This window comes from Erinaceus europaeus, chromosome 15, assembly GCF_950295315.1.
Source record: "Erinaceus europaeus chromosome 15, mEriEur2.1, whole genome shotgun sequence".
Taxonomy (NCBI): domain Eukaryota; kingdom Metazoa; phylum Chordata; class Mammalia; order Eulipotyphla; family Erinaceidae; genus Erinaceus; species Erinaceus europaeus.
In genome coordinates this window covers 20226855-20248366 of record NC_080176.1, presented here as the reverse complement: position 1 = coordinate 20248366, position 21512 = coordinate 20226855, and the positions used below count along the sequence as shown (strand labels likewise).

The 21512-nt window shown below is 43.6% G+C and overlaps 1 protein-coding gene across 1 annotated transcript in view; it reads left to right on the top strand.

Annotated features, from left to right (window-relative positions):
• Positions 1–12061: 12061 nt before the first annotated feature.
• Positions 12062–21512, top strand: part of PSPH (phosphoserine phosphatase) — a 31477-nt gene continuing 22026 nt past the window's right edge. Inside the window, exon 1 of the mRNA XM_007530048.3 lies at positions 12062–12379. Within this exon, the coding sequence (XP_007530110.2) occupies positions 12138–12379 (242 nt within the window). The 5' untranslated portion in view covers positions 12062–12137. The remainder of the gene's footprint in view (positions 12380–21512) is intronic.

Here is a 21512-nt window from a genome sequence, read left to right as displayed (position 1 = left end):
AATACAATAGTTTGTACATGCATAACATTCCCCAGATTCAGATTTAACAATACAACCCCCACTATGTCATTCATCATCTTTCATGGACCTGTATTCTCCCCATCCACCCCCGAGTCTTTTACTTTGGTGTAATACTCCAATTCCATTTCAGGTTCGACTTGTGTTTTCTTTTCTAATCTTGTTTTTCAACTTCGGCCTGAGAGTGAGATCATCCCATATTCATCCTTCTGTTTCTGACTTATTTCACTCAACATGATTTTTTCAAGGTCCATCCAAGATCAGCTGAAAACAGTGCAGTCACCATTTTTTACATCTGAGTAGTATTCCATTGTGTATATAGACCACAACTTGCTCAGCCACTCATCTGTTGTTGGACACCTGGGTTGCTTCCAGGTTTTGGCTATTACAAATTGTGCTGCCAAGAACATATATGTACACAGATCTTTTTGGATGGATGTGTTGGGTTCTTTAGGATATATCCCCAGGAGAGGAATTGCAGGGTCATAGGGTAGGTCCATTTCTAGCCTTCTGAGAGTTCTCCAGACTGTTCTCCACAGAGGTTGGACCAATTGACATTCCCACCAGCAGTGCAGGAGGGTTCCTTTGACCCCACACCCTTTCCACCATTTGCTGCTGTTACCTTTTCTGATGTATGACATTCTCACAGGAGTCAAGTGATATCTCATTGTTGTCTTGATTTGCATTTCTCTGACAATCAGAGACTTGGAGCATTTTTTCATGTGTTTCTCAGCCTTTTGGATCTCTTCTGTGGTGAATATTCTGTCCAAGTCCTCCCCCCATTTTTGGATGGGGTTATTTGTTGTCTTGTTGTTGAGTCTGGCAAGCTCTTTATATATATGTTGGTTATTAAACTCTTATCTGATGTATGGCATGTAAAGATCTTCTCCCATTCTGTGAGGGGTCTCTTGGTTTGGGTAGTGGTTTATTTTGCTTTGAAGAAGCTTTTTAATTTGATGTAGTCCCATAGGTTTATACTTGCCTTAGTCTTCCTTGTAATTGGATTCGTTTCATTGAAAATGTCTTTAAAATTTATGCGGAAAAAAGTTCTGCCAATATTTTCCTCTAAGTATCTGATAGTTTGTGGTCTAACATCCAAGTCCTTGATCCACTTGGAATTTACTTTTGTATTTGGTGAAATACAGTGATTCAGTTTCATTCTTCTGCATGTTTCAACCCATTGTTTCCAACACCATTTGTTGAAGAGACTCTGCTTTCCCCATGTAATAGTCTGGGCCCCTTTGTCAAAGATTAGATGTCCATAGGTATGGGGCCTCATTTCTGGGCTCTCAATTCTATTCCACTGGTCAGTGTGTCTGTTCATGTTCCAGTACCAAGCAGTTTTGATGACAATGGCCCTATAATACAGTTTGAAATCTGGGAGTGTGATACCTCCGGTTCTGTTCTTTTTTCTCAAGATTGTTTTGGCAATTCTAGGTCTTTTGTGGTTCCAGATAAACATTTGTAGCATTTGTTCTATTCTCCTAAAAAATGTGCTTGGGATCTTGATGGGGATAGCATTAGATTTGTAGATGGCTCTGGGTAATATATTCATTTTGATGATGTTAATTCTTCCAACCCATGAACATGGAATATCTTTCCACTTCTTTGTGTCTTTTTCAATTTCTTTGAGTAGTGACTCATAATTTTCAGTATACAAGTCTTTCACTTCTTTGGTTAGGTTTACTCCTAGATATTTTATTGTTTTTGTTGCTATAGAAAAAGGAACTGATTTCTGGATTTCAATTTCTTCTAACTTAGTCTTTGCATAGAGGAATGCCACTGACTTTTGAATGTTAATTTTATAGCCTGACACCTTACTGTATTGCCTGATGATTTCCAAAAGCTTCTTGCTGGATTCCTTAGGTTTTTCCATGTATACTATCATGTCATCTGCAAATAAGGAGAGTTTGACTTCTTCTCTTCCAATCTGTATGCCTTTAATTCCTTGCTCCTGCCTGATTGCTATGGCAAGAACTTCCAACACTATGTTGAATAGTAATGGTGATAGTGGGCAGCCCTGTCTAGTACCTGATCTGAGGGGAAATGCTTCCAGTTTTTCACCATTGAGTATGATGTTGGCTGTAGGTTTGCTATATAGAGACTCCACTATCTTCAGGAATTTTCCATCTATTCCCATTTTTTGTAGTGTTTTGATCATAAAGGGATGTTGTATTTTGTCAAAGGCTTTCTCTGCATCTATTGATATGACCATGTGGTTTTTGGTCTTGCTTTTGTTGATCTGGTGGATCACATTGATTGACTTACGTATATCAAACCAACCTTGCATGCCTGGGATAAACCCCACTTGGTCATGATGAACAATCTTTTTGATATACTGCTGTATCCGGTTGGCTAGAATTTTGTTCAATATTTTCGCATCTATGTTCATCAGAGATATTGGTCTGTAGTTTTCTTTTTTGGTTGTGTCCCTGTCTGCTTTTGGTATCAGGGTGATGTTGGCTTCATAGAAGCTGGCAGGAAGTATTCCAGTGTCTTCAATCTTCTGGAAGACTTTTAAAAGTAGAGGTATTAGTTCTTCTTTGAAAGTTTTGTAGAATTCATTTGTAAAACCATCTGGTCCAGGACTTTTATTTTGGGGGAGATTTTTGATAACTGTTTCAATTTCATTAGCTGTGATGGGCCTGTTCATGTTATCCACTTCCTCTTTACTTAGTTTTGGAAGTTGGTAGGTATCTAGGAAATCATTCATTTCTTCCAGGTTCTCTAGCTTGGTGGCATATACTTGTTCATAGAAGCCTCGCATGATATGTTGAATTTCTGCAGTGTCTGTTGTGATATCTCCTCTTTCATTTACTATCCAATTTATTTGGGTCTTCTCCCTTTTTTGTTTTGTGAGTCTGGCTAAAGGTTTGTCGATTTTGTTTATTCTTTCGAAGAACCAACATTTACTTTCATTGATCTTTTGTATGGTTTTCCTATTCTCAATGTTATTTATTTCTGCCCTAACTTTACTGATTTCTGTCCTTCTGGTTGCTTTAGGATTCCTTTGTTGTTGTTCTTCTAGGTCTTTAAGATGTGCAATCAGACTGTTTATTTGTGCCTTTTCTTGTTTCCTAATGTGTGTTTGTATAGCTATGAACTTCCCTCTTAGGACTGCTTTAGCTGTGTCCCAAATATTTTGATAGCTTGTGTCTTCATTTTCATTGAACTCTCTGAACATTTTGATTTCTTCCTTGATTTCCTCTTTGACCCAGAAGTTGTTAAGAAGTGTACTGTTGAGCTTCCACATTTTGGCACTGTTACTAATCTTTTGTTGATTGTTAAATGTTAGTTTAATTCCACTGTGGTCTGAGAAGATGCTTGGGATGATTTCAGTGCTCTTGAATTGGTTGATGCTGTCTTTGTGGCCTAACATATGGTCTATCCTTGAGAATGATCCATGTGGATTTGAATAAAATGTGTATTCCAGTTTCTTGGGATGAATGACTCTGAAAATATCCAATAGTTCTAGTTTATCTATCTCTTCATTTAGCTCCCTTATGTCTTTACTGATTTTCTTCCTGGATGTTCTGTCAAGTTGAGATAGTGGGGTGTTGAAGTTCCCTACTATGATTGTGTTACTGTTAATATATTGCTGTAGCTCTTTCAGTAGAAGTTTGATGTATTTAGATGGCTTCTCATTGGGTGCATAGATGTTAATAATTGTTAAGTCCTCTTGATTGACTGATCCTCTGAGCATTAAGTAGTGTCCATTCCTATCTTTTTTAATCTTATCTATTTTAAAGTCTATCATGTCAGATATGAGAATAGCTGTTCCTGCCCTTTTTTGTGGGCCATTGGCTTGTATGATTGTTTTCCATCCTTTCACTTTAAGTCTGTGTTTGTCTTGTTGAGTTAGGTGAGTTTCCTGTAGACAACATATTGTTGGGTTGTGTTTTCTGATCCATCTTCCTACTCTGTGTCTTTTAATAGGTGAATTCAGGCCATTGACATTTATTGATATCAAAGATTGAAGATATTTTAACGCCATTCTTGTAGAGTTTTAGAGTGTTTTGATATATGTCCTATTTGTGGTGGTCTGGTTGTTTATAGGAGACCTTTCAGAACTTCTTTCAGGGCAGGCTTGGTGATGGTTGCTTCCTTCAACTGTTGCTTGTCTGAGAAGGTTTTGATGCTTCCATCTAATCTGAATGACAGTCTAGCAGGATATAGTATTCTTGGCTGAAAGCCTTTTTCATTGAGCACTCGATAGATATCTTGCCATTCTCTTCTGGCCTGTAGTGTTTGTATGGAGAAGTCTGCTGCTAATCTTATGGGTTTTCCTTTGTAGGTGACTCTTTGTTTTTCTCTTGCAGCCTTGAGGATCCTTTCTTTATCCTTATTCCTTTCCATTCTAAGTATGACATGTCTTGGTGTCTTTAGGTCTGGGTTAATTCTGTTTGGGACCCTCTGGGCTTCTTGAATCTTTGTCTTTGGTGTTGTCTAGAGAAATTTTCAGCTATTATGGCCTGGAGAATGCTTTCTTCCTCTCTTTCTCTTTCTTCCTCTGGTAAGCCAATAATGCGTATATTGTTTCTTTTGAAGTCATCCCATAGGACTCTGTTGTTGTTTTCAGCATCTCTTAATCTCTTTTTGAGATCTCTTACTTCTTTTTTAGTTGTCTCTAATTCATCCTTAATCTTGCTATTTCTGTCTTCAGCCTCATAGATTCTATTCTCTCTGCCCTCTACTGCTTTCTGGAGTTCATCTATTTTGTTGCCCTGCTCTGATACTGTTTTAGCTTGTTCAGCTAGTTGCCTTCTTAGCTCAGCGATTTCAGCTTTCAGCTCTCTAATAACCATGAGATAATTAGAATTTTCTTCCATATTCTCATTTGTTGTTCCTGCATTTCTGATTACATTTTTTTCAAATTCTTTACTCGCTCCTGTTATTATTTCCTTAGCTAATGTTTGGATGTTGAACTCGTTTTGTGCTTCACCCTCTGGAGGACTTTTAGCTGGACTCTTGTCCTGGTTCGAGTCTCCAATATTTTTTCTTGTTGTTTTAACCATTTTATATATTATGTTATGAGGTCCCTTTATCAGTACTTTTCAAATTATTGATCACTATTGCCTGGATTGACTTGTGTCTAAGTAATTTAATTAAAGGGTTTACCGTGGTGGAAGTTAACAGTTTTTTCAATCCCTGAGTTGGAGCTCAGTGGTGTAAAAGCCTCTTTTTTTTTCTTCCCTGTAGGCTATGGGAGCCTGAGGGCTTTTAAACTGTCAATAGGCTTCTTAGCTTTATCAATGACTCCTGACCAAGAGATAAAGCAGGGTGTGGCAGAGATAATCCAGTGGTTATGCAAAGAGACTTTCACAGCCCCTCAGTTATGCCACTGAGGTATAGGTCTTCTCCTGAGTTTCCCAGTTAGATCTCTGTCCCCTGGTGTCCCTCCCTGTTGCTGCTCCAGATTCTGAGGGAAGTAGCAATGGAGACTCAGAGTTGCACTTGGTGAGTCTCTGGGGAGTCCTCTCCTCCCTTCAGCTGTCCCCTTGTTGGTGGAGCAGACTGGAGGTGGTGTCTCAACTGATAAACTGCTGAACTGTTAGCAGTCACTTAATCTCTCCTTAGGCCCCTCTCTCCTCTCTGTCACCAGCCACGCGTGTTTGTACTCACGTGTGATTTACTGGGTTCCTGTGGTCATTCTAGTTCTGTCTTGTTTCGGTCCGGGTGGTCTCCTTTGGTATTCCTAGTTGATCCGGGAGAAGAGAGGAGAGGAGAGGAGAGGAGAGAAAGCAATCTGCTGCTCGTAGCTCTGCCTCCGGAACAGGAAGTCCTATTTTTATTTTTTAAGGAATTTTTTTATTTATTCATGAGAAAGATAGGAGGAGAGAAAAAAACAGCCATCACTCTGGTACATGTGCTGCCAGGGATCGCACTCGGACCTCATACTTAAGAGTCTAGTGCCTTAGTCACTGTGCCACCTCCCAGACTACCAACAATGATTTCTTCTTCTTTTTCTTTTAATATTTATTTATTCCCTTTTGCTGCCCTTATTTTTTTTATTGTTGTAGTTATTATTGTCATCGTTTTTGGATAGGACAGAGAGAAATAGAGAGAGGAGAGCAAGACAGAGAAGGGGAGTGAAAGACACCTGCAGACCTGCTTCACCACCTGTGAAGTGACTCCCCTGCAGGTGGGGAGCCGGGGGCTTGAGAACGGGGATCCTTATGCCGGCCTTTGGCTTTGTGTCACCTGCACTTAACCCGCTGCACTACCTCCTGACTCCCACCAACAATTATTTCTATGCTATCTGTATTTATAGATATTTACCATTTTTCTCTAGGCTCCTGCCTTCTTTCTTCCTCCCTCCCTTCCTTCCATTTTTCTGCTTCCAGGATTATCACTGGGGCTCGGTGCCCGCACTACAAATCCACTGCTCCTGGAGGCCATTTTCCCCTTCCTTCCATTGTGGTTATTGCTGCTGCTGTTATTGTTGTTGCTGTTTTTGTTGGGTAGGAGAGAGAGAAATTGAGAGGGGAGGATGAGATAGAGAGAGGGAGAGACACCTGCAGACTTCTTACTTTACCACCTGTGAAGTAACCCCCCTGCAGGTGGGGAGCCAGGGGCTCAAACTGGGATCCTTGCACTTGCCCTTGGGCTTTGCACTATGTGCGTTTAACCTGTTGTACTACCACCTGGAGATATATATATTTATATATATATATATTTATATTTTGTCTCTTATTTTTTTTTTTTAAACCAGAGCACTACTCAGCTCTGGCTTATGGTGGTGCAGGGGATTGAACTTGGGACTTTGGCGTCCCAGGCATGAGAGTCTCTTTGCATAACCATTATGCTATATATCCCTGACCACTTATTTTATATATATTTAATGAGAGCAAGAAAGGGATAGAGAGAAGAGTCGGGCTGTAGCGCAACGGGTTAAGCACAGGTGGCACAAAGCACAAAGACCGGCGTAAGGATCCCGGTTCGAACCCTGGCTCCCCACTTGCAGGGGAGTCGCTTCACAGGCGGTGAAGCAGGTCTGCAGGTGTCTGTCTTTCTCTCCCCCTCTCTGTCTTCCCCTCCTCTCTCCATTTCTCTCTGTCCTATCCAACAACGACAACAACAATATTAACTACAACAATAAAACAACAAGGGCAACAAAAGGGAATAAATAAAATAAATATTTTAAAAAAAGAAAAGAAAGGGATAGAGAGAGAGAGAGAGAGAGAATAGAGAGACCAAAGCACTGTTCCATCACTCATGAATACCCCTAGTGCTGTTCGCTATGTTCTCAAGAGGTTACCAAGGACTGAACTCTGAACCTCACATATGGAGCTGTGTTTTCTTTGCATTGTGATAGCTCCTTGCACTATTTTATCATCATCATCATCATCATCATCATCATCATCATCATCAGTAGTAGTGTAGCACGCGCTCTAACTGAATAGTGTCTACAACACTGCCATCTCCTGTCCACAAGTGTTAGTACAGTGGTGAATGAGAAGTGAGTACAGAACCTGAGTGATGGACAGATTTCAGCGTAAATATTTTACGTGGAATTTATTTAATATTAAGAATCACGTGGGCGAAGTTGAAAACAAGATTAGAAAAGAAAACACAAGTCGAACCTGAAATGGAATTGGAGTATTACACCAAAGTAAAAGACTCTGGAGTGGGTGGGTGGGTGGGGAGAATACAGGTCCATGAAAAATGATGAATGAAATAGTGGGGGTTGTATTGTTAAATGGGTATCTGGGGAATGTTATGCATGTAAAAAAAAAAAAGAAGTAGAAACGCAAAGCAGAAATTGACTGAGTTTGGAGTATGGCACCAAAGTAAGAAAGCAGAAGTACACTAGAGTTTGCAGTGAGTACCCTCCCTAATAATTCCTCTCCACTTTTCCAAGCTTTGGGTCCATGATTGCTCAACAATTTGTTTGGCTTTGTATGTTAACTCTCTTTTTAGTCACCAGGTTCCAGGTGTCATCAGGATGCCGGCCAGACTTCCCTGGATTGAAGACCCCGCCAATATGTCCTGGAGCTCAGCTTCCCCAGAGACCCACCCTACTAGGGAAAGAGAGAGGCAGACTGGGAGTATGGACCGACCAGTCAACGCCCATGTTCAGCGGGGAAGCAATTACAGAAGCCAGACCTTCTACCTTCTGCAACCCACAATGACCCTGGGTCCATGCTCCCAGAGGGATAGAGAATGGGAAAGCTATCAGGGGAGGGGGTGGGATATGGGGATTGGGTGGTGGGAATTGTGTGGAGTTGTACCCCTCCTACCCTATGGTTTTGTTAATTAATCCTTTCTTAAATAAAAAAAAAAAAAGAATCACGTGGGCATAGCTAGCATAATGGTTATGCAAAGAATCTCTCATGACTGAGGCTCCAAAGTCCCAGGTTCAGTCCCCCACACTTCCGTAAGCCAGAGCTGAGCAGTGCTCTGGTGAAAAAAAAAAAAGTGGTCTAGAAGCTGGTGTAGTGGATAAAGCACTGGACTCTCAAGCATGAGGTCCTGAGTTCAATTCCTGGCAGCACATATACCAGGGTGATGTCTGGTTCTTTCTTCTTCTTATCTTTTTCATTAATAAATAAATAAAATCTTTAAAAATGGGGGGACAGGTAGTAGCACAGCAGGTTAATCACACATGGCACAAAGTGCAAGGACCGACATAAGGATCCCAGTTCAAGACCCCAGCTCCTCACCTGCAGGGGAGTCACCTCACAGGTAGTGAAGCAGGTCAGCAGGTCTGCAGGTCTCTCCCCCTCTCTATCTTCCCCTCCTTTCTCCATCTCTCTCTGTCCTATCCAGCAGCAATGACAGCAATAACAGCAACAATAATAACAACAATGATAAACAACAAGGACAACAAAAGGGAAAAAATAGCCTCCAGGAACAGTGGATTTGGAGTGCATTAGTACATTTGTAATGTATTAAGGTTATTGACTGGGGCGTTATTTTAAATTCAATTAATGAATTATTTAAAAAATTTTTTCTTTTCAAAAATTTTATTTATTTATTTTTATTATTGGATAGAGACAAAGAGAAATTGAGAGGGGAAGGTGGTGATAGAGAGGGAGACCGCTCATAAAGCTTTCCCCCTGCAGGTGGGGACCAGGCACTTGAACCTGGGTCCTTGTGCACTGTAATGTGTGCACTTATCCAGGTGCACTACCTGGCCCCCTAATGAACTCTTTTTTTTTTTGCCAGAGTTCTGCTAAACTCTGCCTTCTGGTGGTGCTTAGGACTGAACTTGATAAGGTATTATTTTAGATCCTCTATTTTGTCCCCCCCCCCATTATTTGTATAACCTTTCACCTCATTATTCTTTCTTTTTAAGAGGTTTATTTATTGGGCTGGAGTAGACAGCATAATGCTTATGCAAAGGGACTCTTATTCGTGAGACTCTGAGGTCCCATATTCAATCCCTCAAACCACCATAAACCAGAGCTAAGTGGCGCTCTGGTTAAAAAAAAAAGAGGATTATTTATTTATTCATGAGAAAGAGTGAGGGAGAAAACCAGAGTATCGCTCTGGTACATGAGATATCAGGGATCGAGCTTGGGACCTCCTGTTTGGAAGGTCAACACTTTATCCACTGAGTCACCTTCTGGACCAAAAAACTCATTTTTCAAAATGTGAAAAATTCTTCTTTTCCATCCTTCCTCAGAACCATCTCCAGGAGATGGACAATATATTGGGTCTGTCCCAAATCACAACCATTCTCTTACTAATGAAATTCGAGAATGTTGAACTTATTTCTGAATAGCATTTTGTCTTGTTTTGGTTTTTGTTTGTTTTAAGACTTATTTTTTTAAATTATCTTTATTTATTTATTTTGGGTAGAGACAGCCAGAAATTGAGAGGGAAGGGGGTGATAGAGAGGGAGAAAGACAGAGAGACACCTGCAGCCCTGCTTCAACACTTGTGAAGCTTTCCCCTGCAGGTGGGGGCTGGGGGCTCGAACCCAGGTCCTTGTGCACTGTAACATGTGTACTCAAGCAGGTGTGCCCTATAAGGTTTAATTTAAAAAAATATTTATTTATAAATATTTATTTTTAAAATATTTATTTATTCCTTTTATATTATTGTGGTTATTGATGTCGTCGTTAGATAGGACAGAGAGAAATGCAGAAAGGAGGGGAAGAGGAAGATAGACAACTGCAGACCTGCTTCACCGTTTGTGAAGCGACTCCCCTGCAGGTGGGGATCCGGGGGCTTGAACCCAGATCCTTAAGCGGGTCCTTGCGCCTGGCGCCACGTGCGCTTAACCCGCTGCACTACCGCCCGACTCCCAACATCTAATTTTTTTAGTTGTGATGGAGGTGGTGCAGTGGATAAGTCTTTGGACTCTCAAACATGAGGTCTCGAGTTTAATACCCCACAGCACATGTATCAGAATGATGCTCTGGTCCTCTCACTCTTTCTCTCCCCCCTCCCTTCTTCTCTTTCCTCTCTCACTAATACAAAATATTTATGTTATTTATTACATATGAAAGAGAGGTTTATGTGAGACAGAGAGAGGGTGGTCCCAGAAGTGGCACAGTGGGGGGGGGCATTGAACCCTTAAGCCATATTCAACCCCTGGCCGCACATGCACCAGAGTGATGTCTGGTTCTTTCTCTCCTTCTATCTTTCTCATGGATAAATAAACAGAATCTTAAAAAAAGAAAAGAAAAGAAAGAGAGAAGGGGAAGTCGGGCTGTAGTGCAGCGGGCTAAGCGCAGGTGGCGCAAAGCACAAGGACCGGCATAAGGATCCCGGTTCGAACTCCGGCTCCCCACCTGCAGGGGAGTCGCTTCACAGGCGGTGAAGCAGGTCTGCAGGTGTCTATCTTTCTCTCCTCCTCTCTGTCTCCCCCTCCCCTCTCCATTTCTCTCTGTCCTATCCAACACGACAACAACAATAATAATAACTACAACAATAAAACAAGGGCAACAAAAGGGAATAAATAAAATAAATATTAAAAAAAAGATTAAAAAAAAGAAAGAAAGAAAGAGAGAAGGACACGGGAGCACCATCTGGTACATGCAGAGCTGGGGCTTGACCCAGGAACCTCAGACTGGAAAGTTCTGTGTTGTTAGTTGAGCCACTAGAACAGTTTTTTGAGGGGTTCTGTTGCACAAGGAAGGACTCTATGACTGAATGTTGGATCTTCTTCGCCTGGGTGACCACAGCTGACTTAAGGCATGTGAGGTTCTGGGTTGTCCTTGTTTGTTTCTTTGGATAGAGATAGAGACATTGAGAGGGAAGGGGAGATAGACAGAGAGACACTCCGACACTGCCTCCCTCACTGCTTGTGAAGCTTTCCCTCCTACAGGTGGGGACCGAGGGTTTGAACCCTGGTCCTCACGCATGGCTCTACCAGGTGCGTTACTATCAGGTCCCTGGGTTGTGGTATATATTCCCTTTTGTTGCCCTTGTTGTTTTATTGTTGTGGTTATTATTTGTTGGACAGGAAAGAGAGAAATGGAGAGAGGAGGGGAAGATAGAGAGAGGGAGAGAAAGACAGACACCTGCAGACCTGCTTCACCGCCTGTGAAGCGACTCCCCTGCAGGTGGGGAGCCGGGGGCTCGAACCGGAATCCTTACACCTGTTCTTGCGCTTTGCGCAACGTGCGCTTAACCTGCTGCGCTACACCGCCCCCCCCCCCTCCTGGGTTGTGTTTTAAGGTGACATCTCAGTCCGGATCCAGTCAATGGTGCCCACAGGCAACCAGGGACACTCACCCCTTATTTGTGGTCAACCTAAAAGCATCATCAGTAACACCTAGAAGAAAACTAAAAAGACAGTAAGAAAGAGGCTGCAGAGACTAATCCTGTCCCTCGAGGTTTTCTGAATGGCAGTTGCGAATATAATCTTTTAAATTTTTTTAGTTCTCTAAGGAGCTGCATTCCTACAAGAGCACCATTGCCTAGCGCGGATCCCAGGAGGGCCCCTAAGAGGCTTCTGCCAATTGCACAATCAGCGCAGAGGTCCTGTAGGGAGGCGGCGGGGAGCGCCGTGCACCTCCCGGGTCAAGGCCAGGGGGCGCCGCCTTCCCGGAAGAGCGCACGGCCAGGTTGGAGGGCGCGGAGCCCTCGGGAGGGAGGAGGCAGATGGGGGCGGGTCCGGGGGGGCCCTCCCCGGGGCGGGGCCGAGGGCTTCCTCCTCCCCCGCTATGCAGCGCCCAGGTCTAGCCGCAGCCTCCGCCGAGGAAACACATGCAAAGCCTGGCAGCGGCCGGCGCACCTCTCCGCAGCCGTCACCCGAACACGGGGCGAAGGCTCTGCCGCCCTGCGCGAGCCACTTCGCCCGGGACGCCGCGTCGGGCACCCCCCGGCCCCGCACAGTCGAAAAGGTTTCGGCGGCTGGTGTCCCCGAGGCGGTGGCGGCGGCCCAGGAAGGAGCAGCAGCGCCTTGGTGAGTCTGTCCTGCATGTTTTCTCTTCCGAGCCCAAGTCCCTCGGATTTGGAGGGGGGCTGTCTTTCCCACATGCAGTAGTGTCTTTGCCACTCTGCGTTTGTTTTCCTGTTTCCTCGAAACTGGTAACATTTTTCATGGGGTTGCAAAGCTTTTCTTTAAAAAAAAAGTTTTCTGTTTTTTTTTTTTCCTTCCCCCATTAATTTCTTCTCGAGTCGTGTTCACTCGTTTCATTTACTGCTGCCTGTTGCATGAATGAATGATGCAATCTTGCACGGGAGAATCACTAGGACAAGAGTCAGAAAGTCTCCAGAATCTGGAGTTGAGGTGTTTATTGAATTCGAAGTAAAAACAGCATGTACATTGTTGTGAAAGTGCAGCTTCAGGTTTAGGAGTCAATAAACAACCCATCCATTGAGCTTCCTTACTTACTGTATGACATTCTCTCTTTTTATTTTTTATTCTTATTTTTTTTTTAAGTTGTCTTTATTTACTGGATAGAAACAGTCAGAAATCCAGAGTGAAGGGGGTCATGGAGAGGGAGCGAGACAGAGAGACACCTGTAACACTGTTTCACCACTTGCAAAGCTTTCCCCCTGCAGGTGCAGGGGGGCCTGGGGCTAGAACCCAGGTCTTGGCACATTGTAACATGTGCACTCAAACAGGTGAGCTACCACTCGCTCCGCTCTGGCATTGTTTCTCTATGGGAGTTGCACATTATGTTTGCCCTGTTTTTTATTTTTTTGTTTGTTTTTTATATAGAGACAGAGGCAGGAAGAGGGCCAGAGAGCAAGCGAGCCCGACCTCCACAGCACCCACAGCACCGAAGCTTCCTTTAATGCAGTGGGAGTCTAGGCTTGAACCTGTGTCTTGCCAGTAACAAAGCACTATCCAATGCTCCTGTCGGCCATCTTTTTTCCATTGTTGTTGGATAGGACAGAGAAATTGACAGAGGAGGGGAAGACAGAGAGAGGGAGAGAAAGATAGACATTTGCACACTTGCAGACCTGCTTCACCATTTGTGAGGCGGTGAAGGTTGGGAACTGGGGCTGGAACCAAGATGCTTGAGCCAGTCCTTGTGCTTCGGGCCATGTGCACTTAACGCAGTGCGCTACCGCCCGACCCCGTTATCTATCTATTTATTTATTTACTTTTATTATTGGATAGAGGCAGAGAAATTAAGAGAGGAGGGTGAGACAGAGAGACAGATACGTGCAACACTGCTTCACCACTTGTGAAACTTTACCTCTGCAGATGGGGACCAGAGCTTGAATCTGTGTCCTTGTGCATTGTAATGTGTATGCTTAACCAGGTGTGCCACCTCCTGGCCCCTGTTTTTTGTTTGTTTGTTTTTTAAGCAGCACAGTGTTCTGTGGGAATTAGCCATTGAATTGAACCTGGGACCTGGAGCATGCAACTTCTCAGCACAGCTGCTCCTTAGTCGCCCAGGGTCTGCATTATTTATTTATTTATTTGCCTCCAGGGTTATTGATGGGGCTTGGTGCCTGCACTACGAATCCACTGGTCCTGGAGGCTATTTTTTCTCTTTTGTTGCCCTTGTTTATCGTTGTTATTATTATTGTTGTTGACGTTGGAAAGGACAGAGAGAAAGCGGGAGAGGATGAGAAGACAGAGAGGGGGAGAGAAAGATGGATACCTGCAGACCTGCTTCACAGCTCGTGAAGCGACAACCCTGCAGGTGGGGAGCCAGGGGCTCGAACTGAGATCCTTGCTCTTGTGCACTTTGTGCCATGTGTGCTTAACCTGCTGCGCTGCTGCCCAGCCTCCGAGGTCTGCATTTTAAACTTGCAGTTTTGGTGAATGTTGATTCTCTTGTGATCGCTGGAATAGAGCACTTTCCAGCATCTCCAAGAGATTTCTAGGGCCTTCGTGGCTAGCCCCCTCTCCCAACTAGCCCTCGTGACTTGATCTTTGTTATTTCTTTTATTATTATTATTATTATTATTATCATTTATAATTATTCATTCATGAGAAGGATAGGAGGAGAGAAAGAACCAGCCATCTCTCTGGTACATGTGCTGCTGGGGATCGAACTCGGGACCTCACGCTTGAGAGTCCAGTGCTTTAGCCACTGCGCCACCTCCGGGACCACAATCTTTGTTATTTCTGAGTGTGTGTTTGCGTTTTCTTAGGTCTCATCTAAATGAAAACAAACTGTATCTATTCCTTCACACCTAACTTCTTTTGGTCAATCTAATGCTTTGTATGTGTATATTTTAGCATGTATGATAAGTACTGATTTTATTGCTGAGTAGTGTTCCTTTATAGGGATATACCATAGTTTCTCATTTGTCCATAGATATTTGGGTTCTCACTAGCCCCTATCTATCTATCTATCTATCTATCTATCTATCAATCTATCAATCTATCGGAAGATAGCACAGTGGTCATTGAAAAGACCTGGAAGAACATATGTGTACACAGATCTTTTTGGATGGGTGTGTTGGGTTCCTTAGGATATATCCCCAGGAGAGGAATTGCAGGGTCATAGGGTAGGTCCATGTCTAGCCTTGTGAGAGTTCTCCAGACTGTTCTCCACAGAGGTTGGACCAACTGACATTCCCACCAGCAGTGTAGGAGGGTTCCTTTGACCCCACAACCTCTCCAGCATTTGCTGCTGCTACTTTTTTTTCCCCAATATTTATCTATTTATTTTCTTTTTGTTGCCCTTGGTGTTTTTACTGCTGTTGCAGTTATTATTGTTGTTGATGTCCTTGTTGTTGGATAGGACAGAGAGAAATGGAGAGAGGAGGGGAAGACAGGAGGTGGAGAGAAAGATAGACATCTGCAGACTTGCTTCACCGCCTGTTAAGTGACACCCCTGCAGGTGGGGAGCCGGTCCTTGTGCTTTGTGCCACGTGCGCTTAACCCACTGAGCTACAGCCCAACTCCCCCTTGATAGCTTTCCTATTCTTTATCCCTTGGGAGTATGGACCCAGGATCATCATGGGGTGCAGAAGGTGGTAGGTCTGGCTTTTGTAATTGCTTCCCCGCAAAGTGCTAGACTTTCAAGCACGAGGTCCCGAGTTCAGTCCTTAGCATTGCATGCACCAGAGTGTTGCTCTGGTTTTCTCTCAAAAATAAATACATCTTTTTAAAAAAATATTTTATTGATTTATTATTGGATAGAGACAGAGAGAAATTGAGAGGAAGGGAAGTTAGAGAGGGAGAGACAGAGAGACACCTTCAGCCCTGCTTCACCACTCATGAATCTTTCTCCCTGCAGGTGGGGACCAGGGGCGTGAACCCAAGTCCTTGCACACTGTATTGTGAGTGCTTAACCAGGTGTGCCACCCCCTGGCCCCCAATAAATACATCTTTAAAAACGCTTTTATTTTGAAGTAAGTATGGATTTACACAATTACAGGAGTTTGCATGGAAAAACACAGGGAATTCTCATTCAGCTGAGGACATACCCTGAGTGCTGATATGGGCACTGTCCATAGAGTTTATTCAGACACGAGAGCATACATGCTCTGATACCACACGGTAATGTTCGAGTGACATTCTGTGAACTCTGCCTCGTTCTGTGGAAGTCACTAAATCTAGTCCACAGTCAAAGGTGTGCGTGTGCTTCCACAGTGTGGGAACACAGGGAGTGGGTTCAACAGGGGCCATTTTGGAGAATGTCCGCCATAGAGGTGGACTTTTCCTGTTACGTTTCAGGATTTTTAATAAAAGGTTAATGTATTAGTGAGAGAGGGACAGAGAATCAAAGCATCAATCTGGCATATGTGTTGCTGGGGATTGAACTCAGGACCTCATGCCCATAAATTCAGCACTTTATTGCACAATCTCCTGTGCTACTGTTTTAGAAGCCATATCTTTTGTGTTTAGGTTGATTCATTTAGAGTTAATTTTTTGGCATTAGAGTTCAGGTCAAAGGTATACTATGAATTCAAGACTCCTCCCTTCCTTCCTTCCTTCCTTCCTTCCTACCTTCCTTCCTTCCTTCCTTCCTTCCTGCTACCAGGTAGTATTTCAGTATAATCTGGCTCTCTTTCAGTCTTTGCTATATATTCCCTAGGTGCTTAACTATTCTTCTTTAATTTTTTTTTCTTCTTTGGAGTCAGGCGGTGGTGCAGCGGGTTAAGTGCACGTGGTGCAAAGCGCAAGGACCAGCCTAAAGATCCTGGTTTGAGCCCCCGGCTCCCCACTTACAGGGGAGTCCCTTCACAGGTGGTGAAGCAGGTCTGCAGGTGTCTGTCTTTCTCTCCCTCTCTTTGTCTTCCCCTCCTCTCTCCATTTCTCTCTGTCCTATCCAACAACAGCAACATCAATAACAACAACAATGTTAAAAACAAGGGCAACAAAAGGGAAAATAAGTAAATAAATAAACATTAAAAAGAAAAAAAACTACAAAAAGAAATGGTTGCTTAAAATTTTTTTTCTTCTTTCTGCAATTTGATATCTTTGTCCATGCCTATAAACAGTTTCATTTTACCTTATTAAAAACAAAGAAAAAAAACAAGGAAAAAATGATTTATTTAATGAAAGGGGAGGGATACCAGAGCATCACTGAAGAACCACGGCCATGCTCGTCCTTCCTGCAGCTGCCATGCAAACACCTCCCCAACTGCCATTTTTATTTATTTATTATTTTTTATATTCCCTTTTTTGTTGCCCTTTTTTTATTACTGTAGTTATTATTCTTGTCATTGTCATTGGATAGGACAGAGGGAAATGGAGAGAGGAGAGGAAGACAGAGAGGGGTAGAGAAAGACACCTGCAGACCTGCTTCACCGTCTGTGAAGTGACACCCTTGCAGGTGGGGAGCCGAGGGCTTGAACCGGGATCCTTGAGCTGGTCCTTGCACTTTGCGCCACCTGCGCTTAACCTGCTGCGCTACTGCCAGACTCCCTTATTTTTTAATTTTAACCAGAGCACTGCTCAGCTCTGGCTTCTGGTGGTGTGGAGGATTGAACCTGGGACATGAGAGCCTCAAGCTCTATGAAAGTCTCTTTACATAACCATTATGCTATACCCCCACCCCCCAACTGCCCTTTACAATTTTAATTATGAGGCCTGTAATTGGAAGCTGCTGTTATTGGACAACAGGACTCTTCTGACTGTTCTTGGAATATTGTTCACTGCCTCCCCATTTAAAATTTTTTATTATTATTTTAAGATACAGAGTGGCAGGGAGAGAGAAAGACTACAGCATCAAAGCTTCCTTCAATGCAGCGGGGGCTGGACTCGAACCTGGGTCGCACACATTACAAAGCAGAACACTAAGTGAGCTATTTCACTGGCTCCTGTCTCCCCATTCAGAAGAGAACAGGACTCTTTATTACAGTCTTGTAATGTACTGGAGTCTGCCTCTCAAAATATTTTCTTTCTTTCTTTTTTATAGGTTTATTTATTAATGAGAAAGATAGGAGGAGAGAGAGAAAGAACCAGGTATCACTCTGGTACATGTGCTGCCAGGGATTGATCTCAGGACCTCATACTCGAGAGTCCAATGTTTTATCCACAGCACCATCTCCCAGACCACTAAATATTTTCTTTTTTAACTTTTAATTAATTAATTAATTTATTTTTATTATATTTACTTGATAGAGACAGCCAGAAATTGAGAGGAAGGGAAAGTAGAGAGGGAGAGAGAGAGGGAGAGGGAGAGAGGGAGATAGAGAGAGAGGGAGAGAGAGAGAAGCACTTGCAGCACTGCTTCATCACTTGTGAAGCTTTCCCTCTACAGGTGGGGTGGGGATTTGAACCCTAGTCCTAGTACATCGTAACATATGCACTCCCACCCGGTGGCCGGCGGGCGGGAGTCTGCCTCTCTCTAGCTGCATTCTTGTTTGTCCAGTGGACACTCTCCCTTAAAGCCTGCTAATCAGGCACAAGTGATGTGCTTTCGAACCTGAAGCTTTTGCAGATTTAATGTGACCGTGTTTCCGTGTTTCCTCCTTTCCTGGGCCCCAGGAGGCGGAAGTCAAGTGTTTTCCCAGAGAAACAGTTGAGGAGACTTAACTTCTGACCTACTGGGAGGGGGAGTGAAGATAGATAATTTCCCAACATTCTTTTCATGTGTCTGTACCTTGTTTAAATTTCTGCTCGGTCTATCTAGACTTTTCTTGCTCTGTCTCTCTCTCTCTCTCTCTCTCGTTAAAGATTGTACTTTGTGAGAGATACACACACCCAGTAGCACCCCAAGTCCTGGGGATTGAACCTAGAGTTTCAGACATGGAAATCCTATGTTCTTCCTGCTCAACTACCTCAAACAGGCAAGATTCTTTCTTCCCTCCATCCTTCCTTCCTTCCTTCCTTCCTTCCTTTTTTTTTTTTTTTCCCTCAAGAAAGCTGTAGTAGTCACAACCTTCAAGCAGAGTGACCTCTCCTAAGAATCCAGCGCTGTAGGAACATGAACCTGATTCTTCCTTTGTTATTATTATTTTTTTTAGGAGCAGAAAGGAAATAAAAGCTTTATTTTTTATTTTTTTCTTTCTTTTTTTTCTTTCTTTATTGGGGAATTAATGTTTTACATTCAACAGTAAATACAATAGTTTGTATATGCATAACATTCCCCAGTTTCCCACTAGGTCCTCTATCATCCTTCATGGACCTGTATTCTCCCTACCCACCCACCCCAGAGTCTTTTACTTTGGTGCGATATGCCAAACTTTGTTGTTATTGTTATTTATATATCAGCAATTTACTTTTCAATGAAAAACATTAGTTGCGAGCTGGGGAGGTAGCATAATGGTTCTGCAAAAGACTCATGCCTGAGGCTCTGAAGTCCCAGGTTTAATCCCCAATACCACCATAAGCCAGAGCTGAGTAGTGCTCTGGTCTCTGTCTCTTTCACTCTCGCTTTCTCTCTCCTCTCTATTTCTTTATCAGAAAGAATAAAAATGCACATGGCGCGAAGCGCAAGGACTGGTGCCATGATCCCAGTTCGAGCCCCTGGCTTCCCACCTGTAGAGTAGTCGCTTCACAGGTGGTGAAACATGTCTGCAGGTGTCTATCTTTCTCTTCCCCTCTCTGTCTTGTCCTCCTCTGTCGATTTCTCTCTGTCCTATCCAACAGCAATAATAATAACAACAACAAGGGCAACAAAAGGGAAAACATGGCCTCCAGGAACAGTGGATTCAGTGCAGGCACCAAGCCTCAGCGATAACCCTAGAGGCAAAAAAAAAAAAAAAAAAAAAAGCAATCAGGTTTCGCATAGAACAACTGCTCTTTTTTTTTTTTTTTTTAAATCACATAGTGTTATTAAAAAGGCTTTGGCCAGGGGTCATAGTCCCAGTTACAGAAAGGCTCTTTGAGTCTCCTCTGATCTGGAGCCTGTCTGCCCCCAGGGCTTGGGGCTCACTTGCTCCTCCAGCCGCCCACCTGAGTCCAGCAAGCTCTGTTCTCTGGGCTGTGCTTAACCTCCTCAACCTCTGTACCCACTTTTATTTGTTTTCACACAGGAAGGTAAGAGGTCAGTCCTGACAAAAGGAGACTTTTCCAGCAGTTATCTTAGAAGCTTCCTGTGAGACCCATGTTTGAAGACTTTGAATGAAGAGGGATTTTTTTTTTTTTTTTAATTTCCCTCTTATCAGGGATCAAGACCTGCAGACTGCCTCTGAGGTTTACTTTTGGATCTGGGAGTGGGGTGAGGCTGAGAAGGAGGGGTCAGCAGGGGCTTCTGCCCCAAGACACCAGCTGAGGGCTCTGTTCTGAGCAGCAGGAGACAGTGGTCTGGCGGTGAGAGAGGCCTGGGCCTGGGAGCCGCCATGTCTAAGCCCAGGGCCCTTCCACCTCAGTCTTCCACTGACAATCCTGTTCCTCCTCACCCCCTCACCACAGCCCGCCCCCTCCCCCTCCAAGAGTCAGACGTATGGGATCCAGAGTCCATTCTCTAGCAACGATTTTTCTCTCTGAAATTCTAATGTACACACATTATTCTGAAGCAACTGAACTTACTCAGCAGATTTCGCCCCCCCCCCCCCCATAGCCAGAAGAAGGTTGAATAGATATGAATTGTGAGTCATTTTTAGTGGAGGCCATGGGAAAAGAGGGGACTGTGGCTTGGGAAATAAGCTGAACTGGTAGAGCATGGTACTTGCATGCTTGTACCGGAAGTGTTGCTCTGGCTTCGCACTCTCGCTCTCTCCCTCCCTCCTCTCATGTGTAAGACTATGTCATATGTAATAAATAAAATAATATTCAGTGAGTAGGGGCATGTGTCAACTGGTACAGCCTTGGACTTTATTTCTATCTTTTTTTTTTTTTTTTGCCTCCAGGGTTATTGCTGGGCTCAGTGCCTGCACCATGAATCCCACTGCTCCTGGAGGCCATTTTTCTCCCCTTTTGTTGCCCTTGTTGTAGCCTTGCTGTGGTTATTATTGTTATTGTTGATGTCGTTGTTGTTGGATAGGACAGAGAGAAATGGAGAGAGGAGGGGAAGACAGAGAGGAGGAGAGAAAGACAGACACCTGCAGAACTGCTTCACCGCCTGTGAAGCGACTCCCCTGCAGGTGGGGAGCCGGGGGCTCGAACCGGGATCCTTATTCGGGGTCCTTGCGCTTTGCGCCATGTGCGCTTACCGGCTGCACTACCGCCAGACCCCCTAGCCTTGGACTTTCATACCTGAGGTTACCAGCTCAATTCCCAGTACTGTATGTACCAGCGTGGTGCTTTGCTTTCTTTCTGGTTTGTCTCACTCCTTCTGTCTGCCATGTGTGAAACACACATACTCCCTTATATGTAATAAATATATGAAATCCTGAAAAGATCATTTCTTTTTAGCCAAAGCGCTGCTCTGCTGTGGTTTATGGTGGTACTAGGGTTACAGATCTGGGACCTCAGAACCTCAAGCATGAAAGTCTTTTTTACATAACCCTTAAGCTACCTCTCCAGCCCTAAAGTGAATCTTTTAAAAGATTTAAGAGTGAAGCCAATGAGCATGAAGGTAGTTTTTTTCTTTTTCTTTTCCCCTTGCCTCTAGGGTTAACGCTGGGGCTCAGAGCTGGCACTATGAATTCACTGCTCCTGGTGGTCATTTTTTCCTTTTTTTAATCATAATTTTTATTGAGCAGCTATTATATTCTAGGCACTTTGTATTTTCTCCTCCCCCTCCCCCCTCCCCTCCCCTCCCCCCCCCTCCTCCTCCTTATTTTTACCA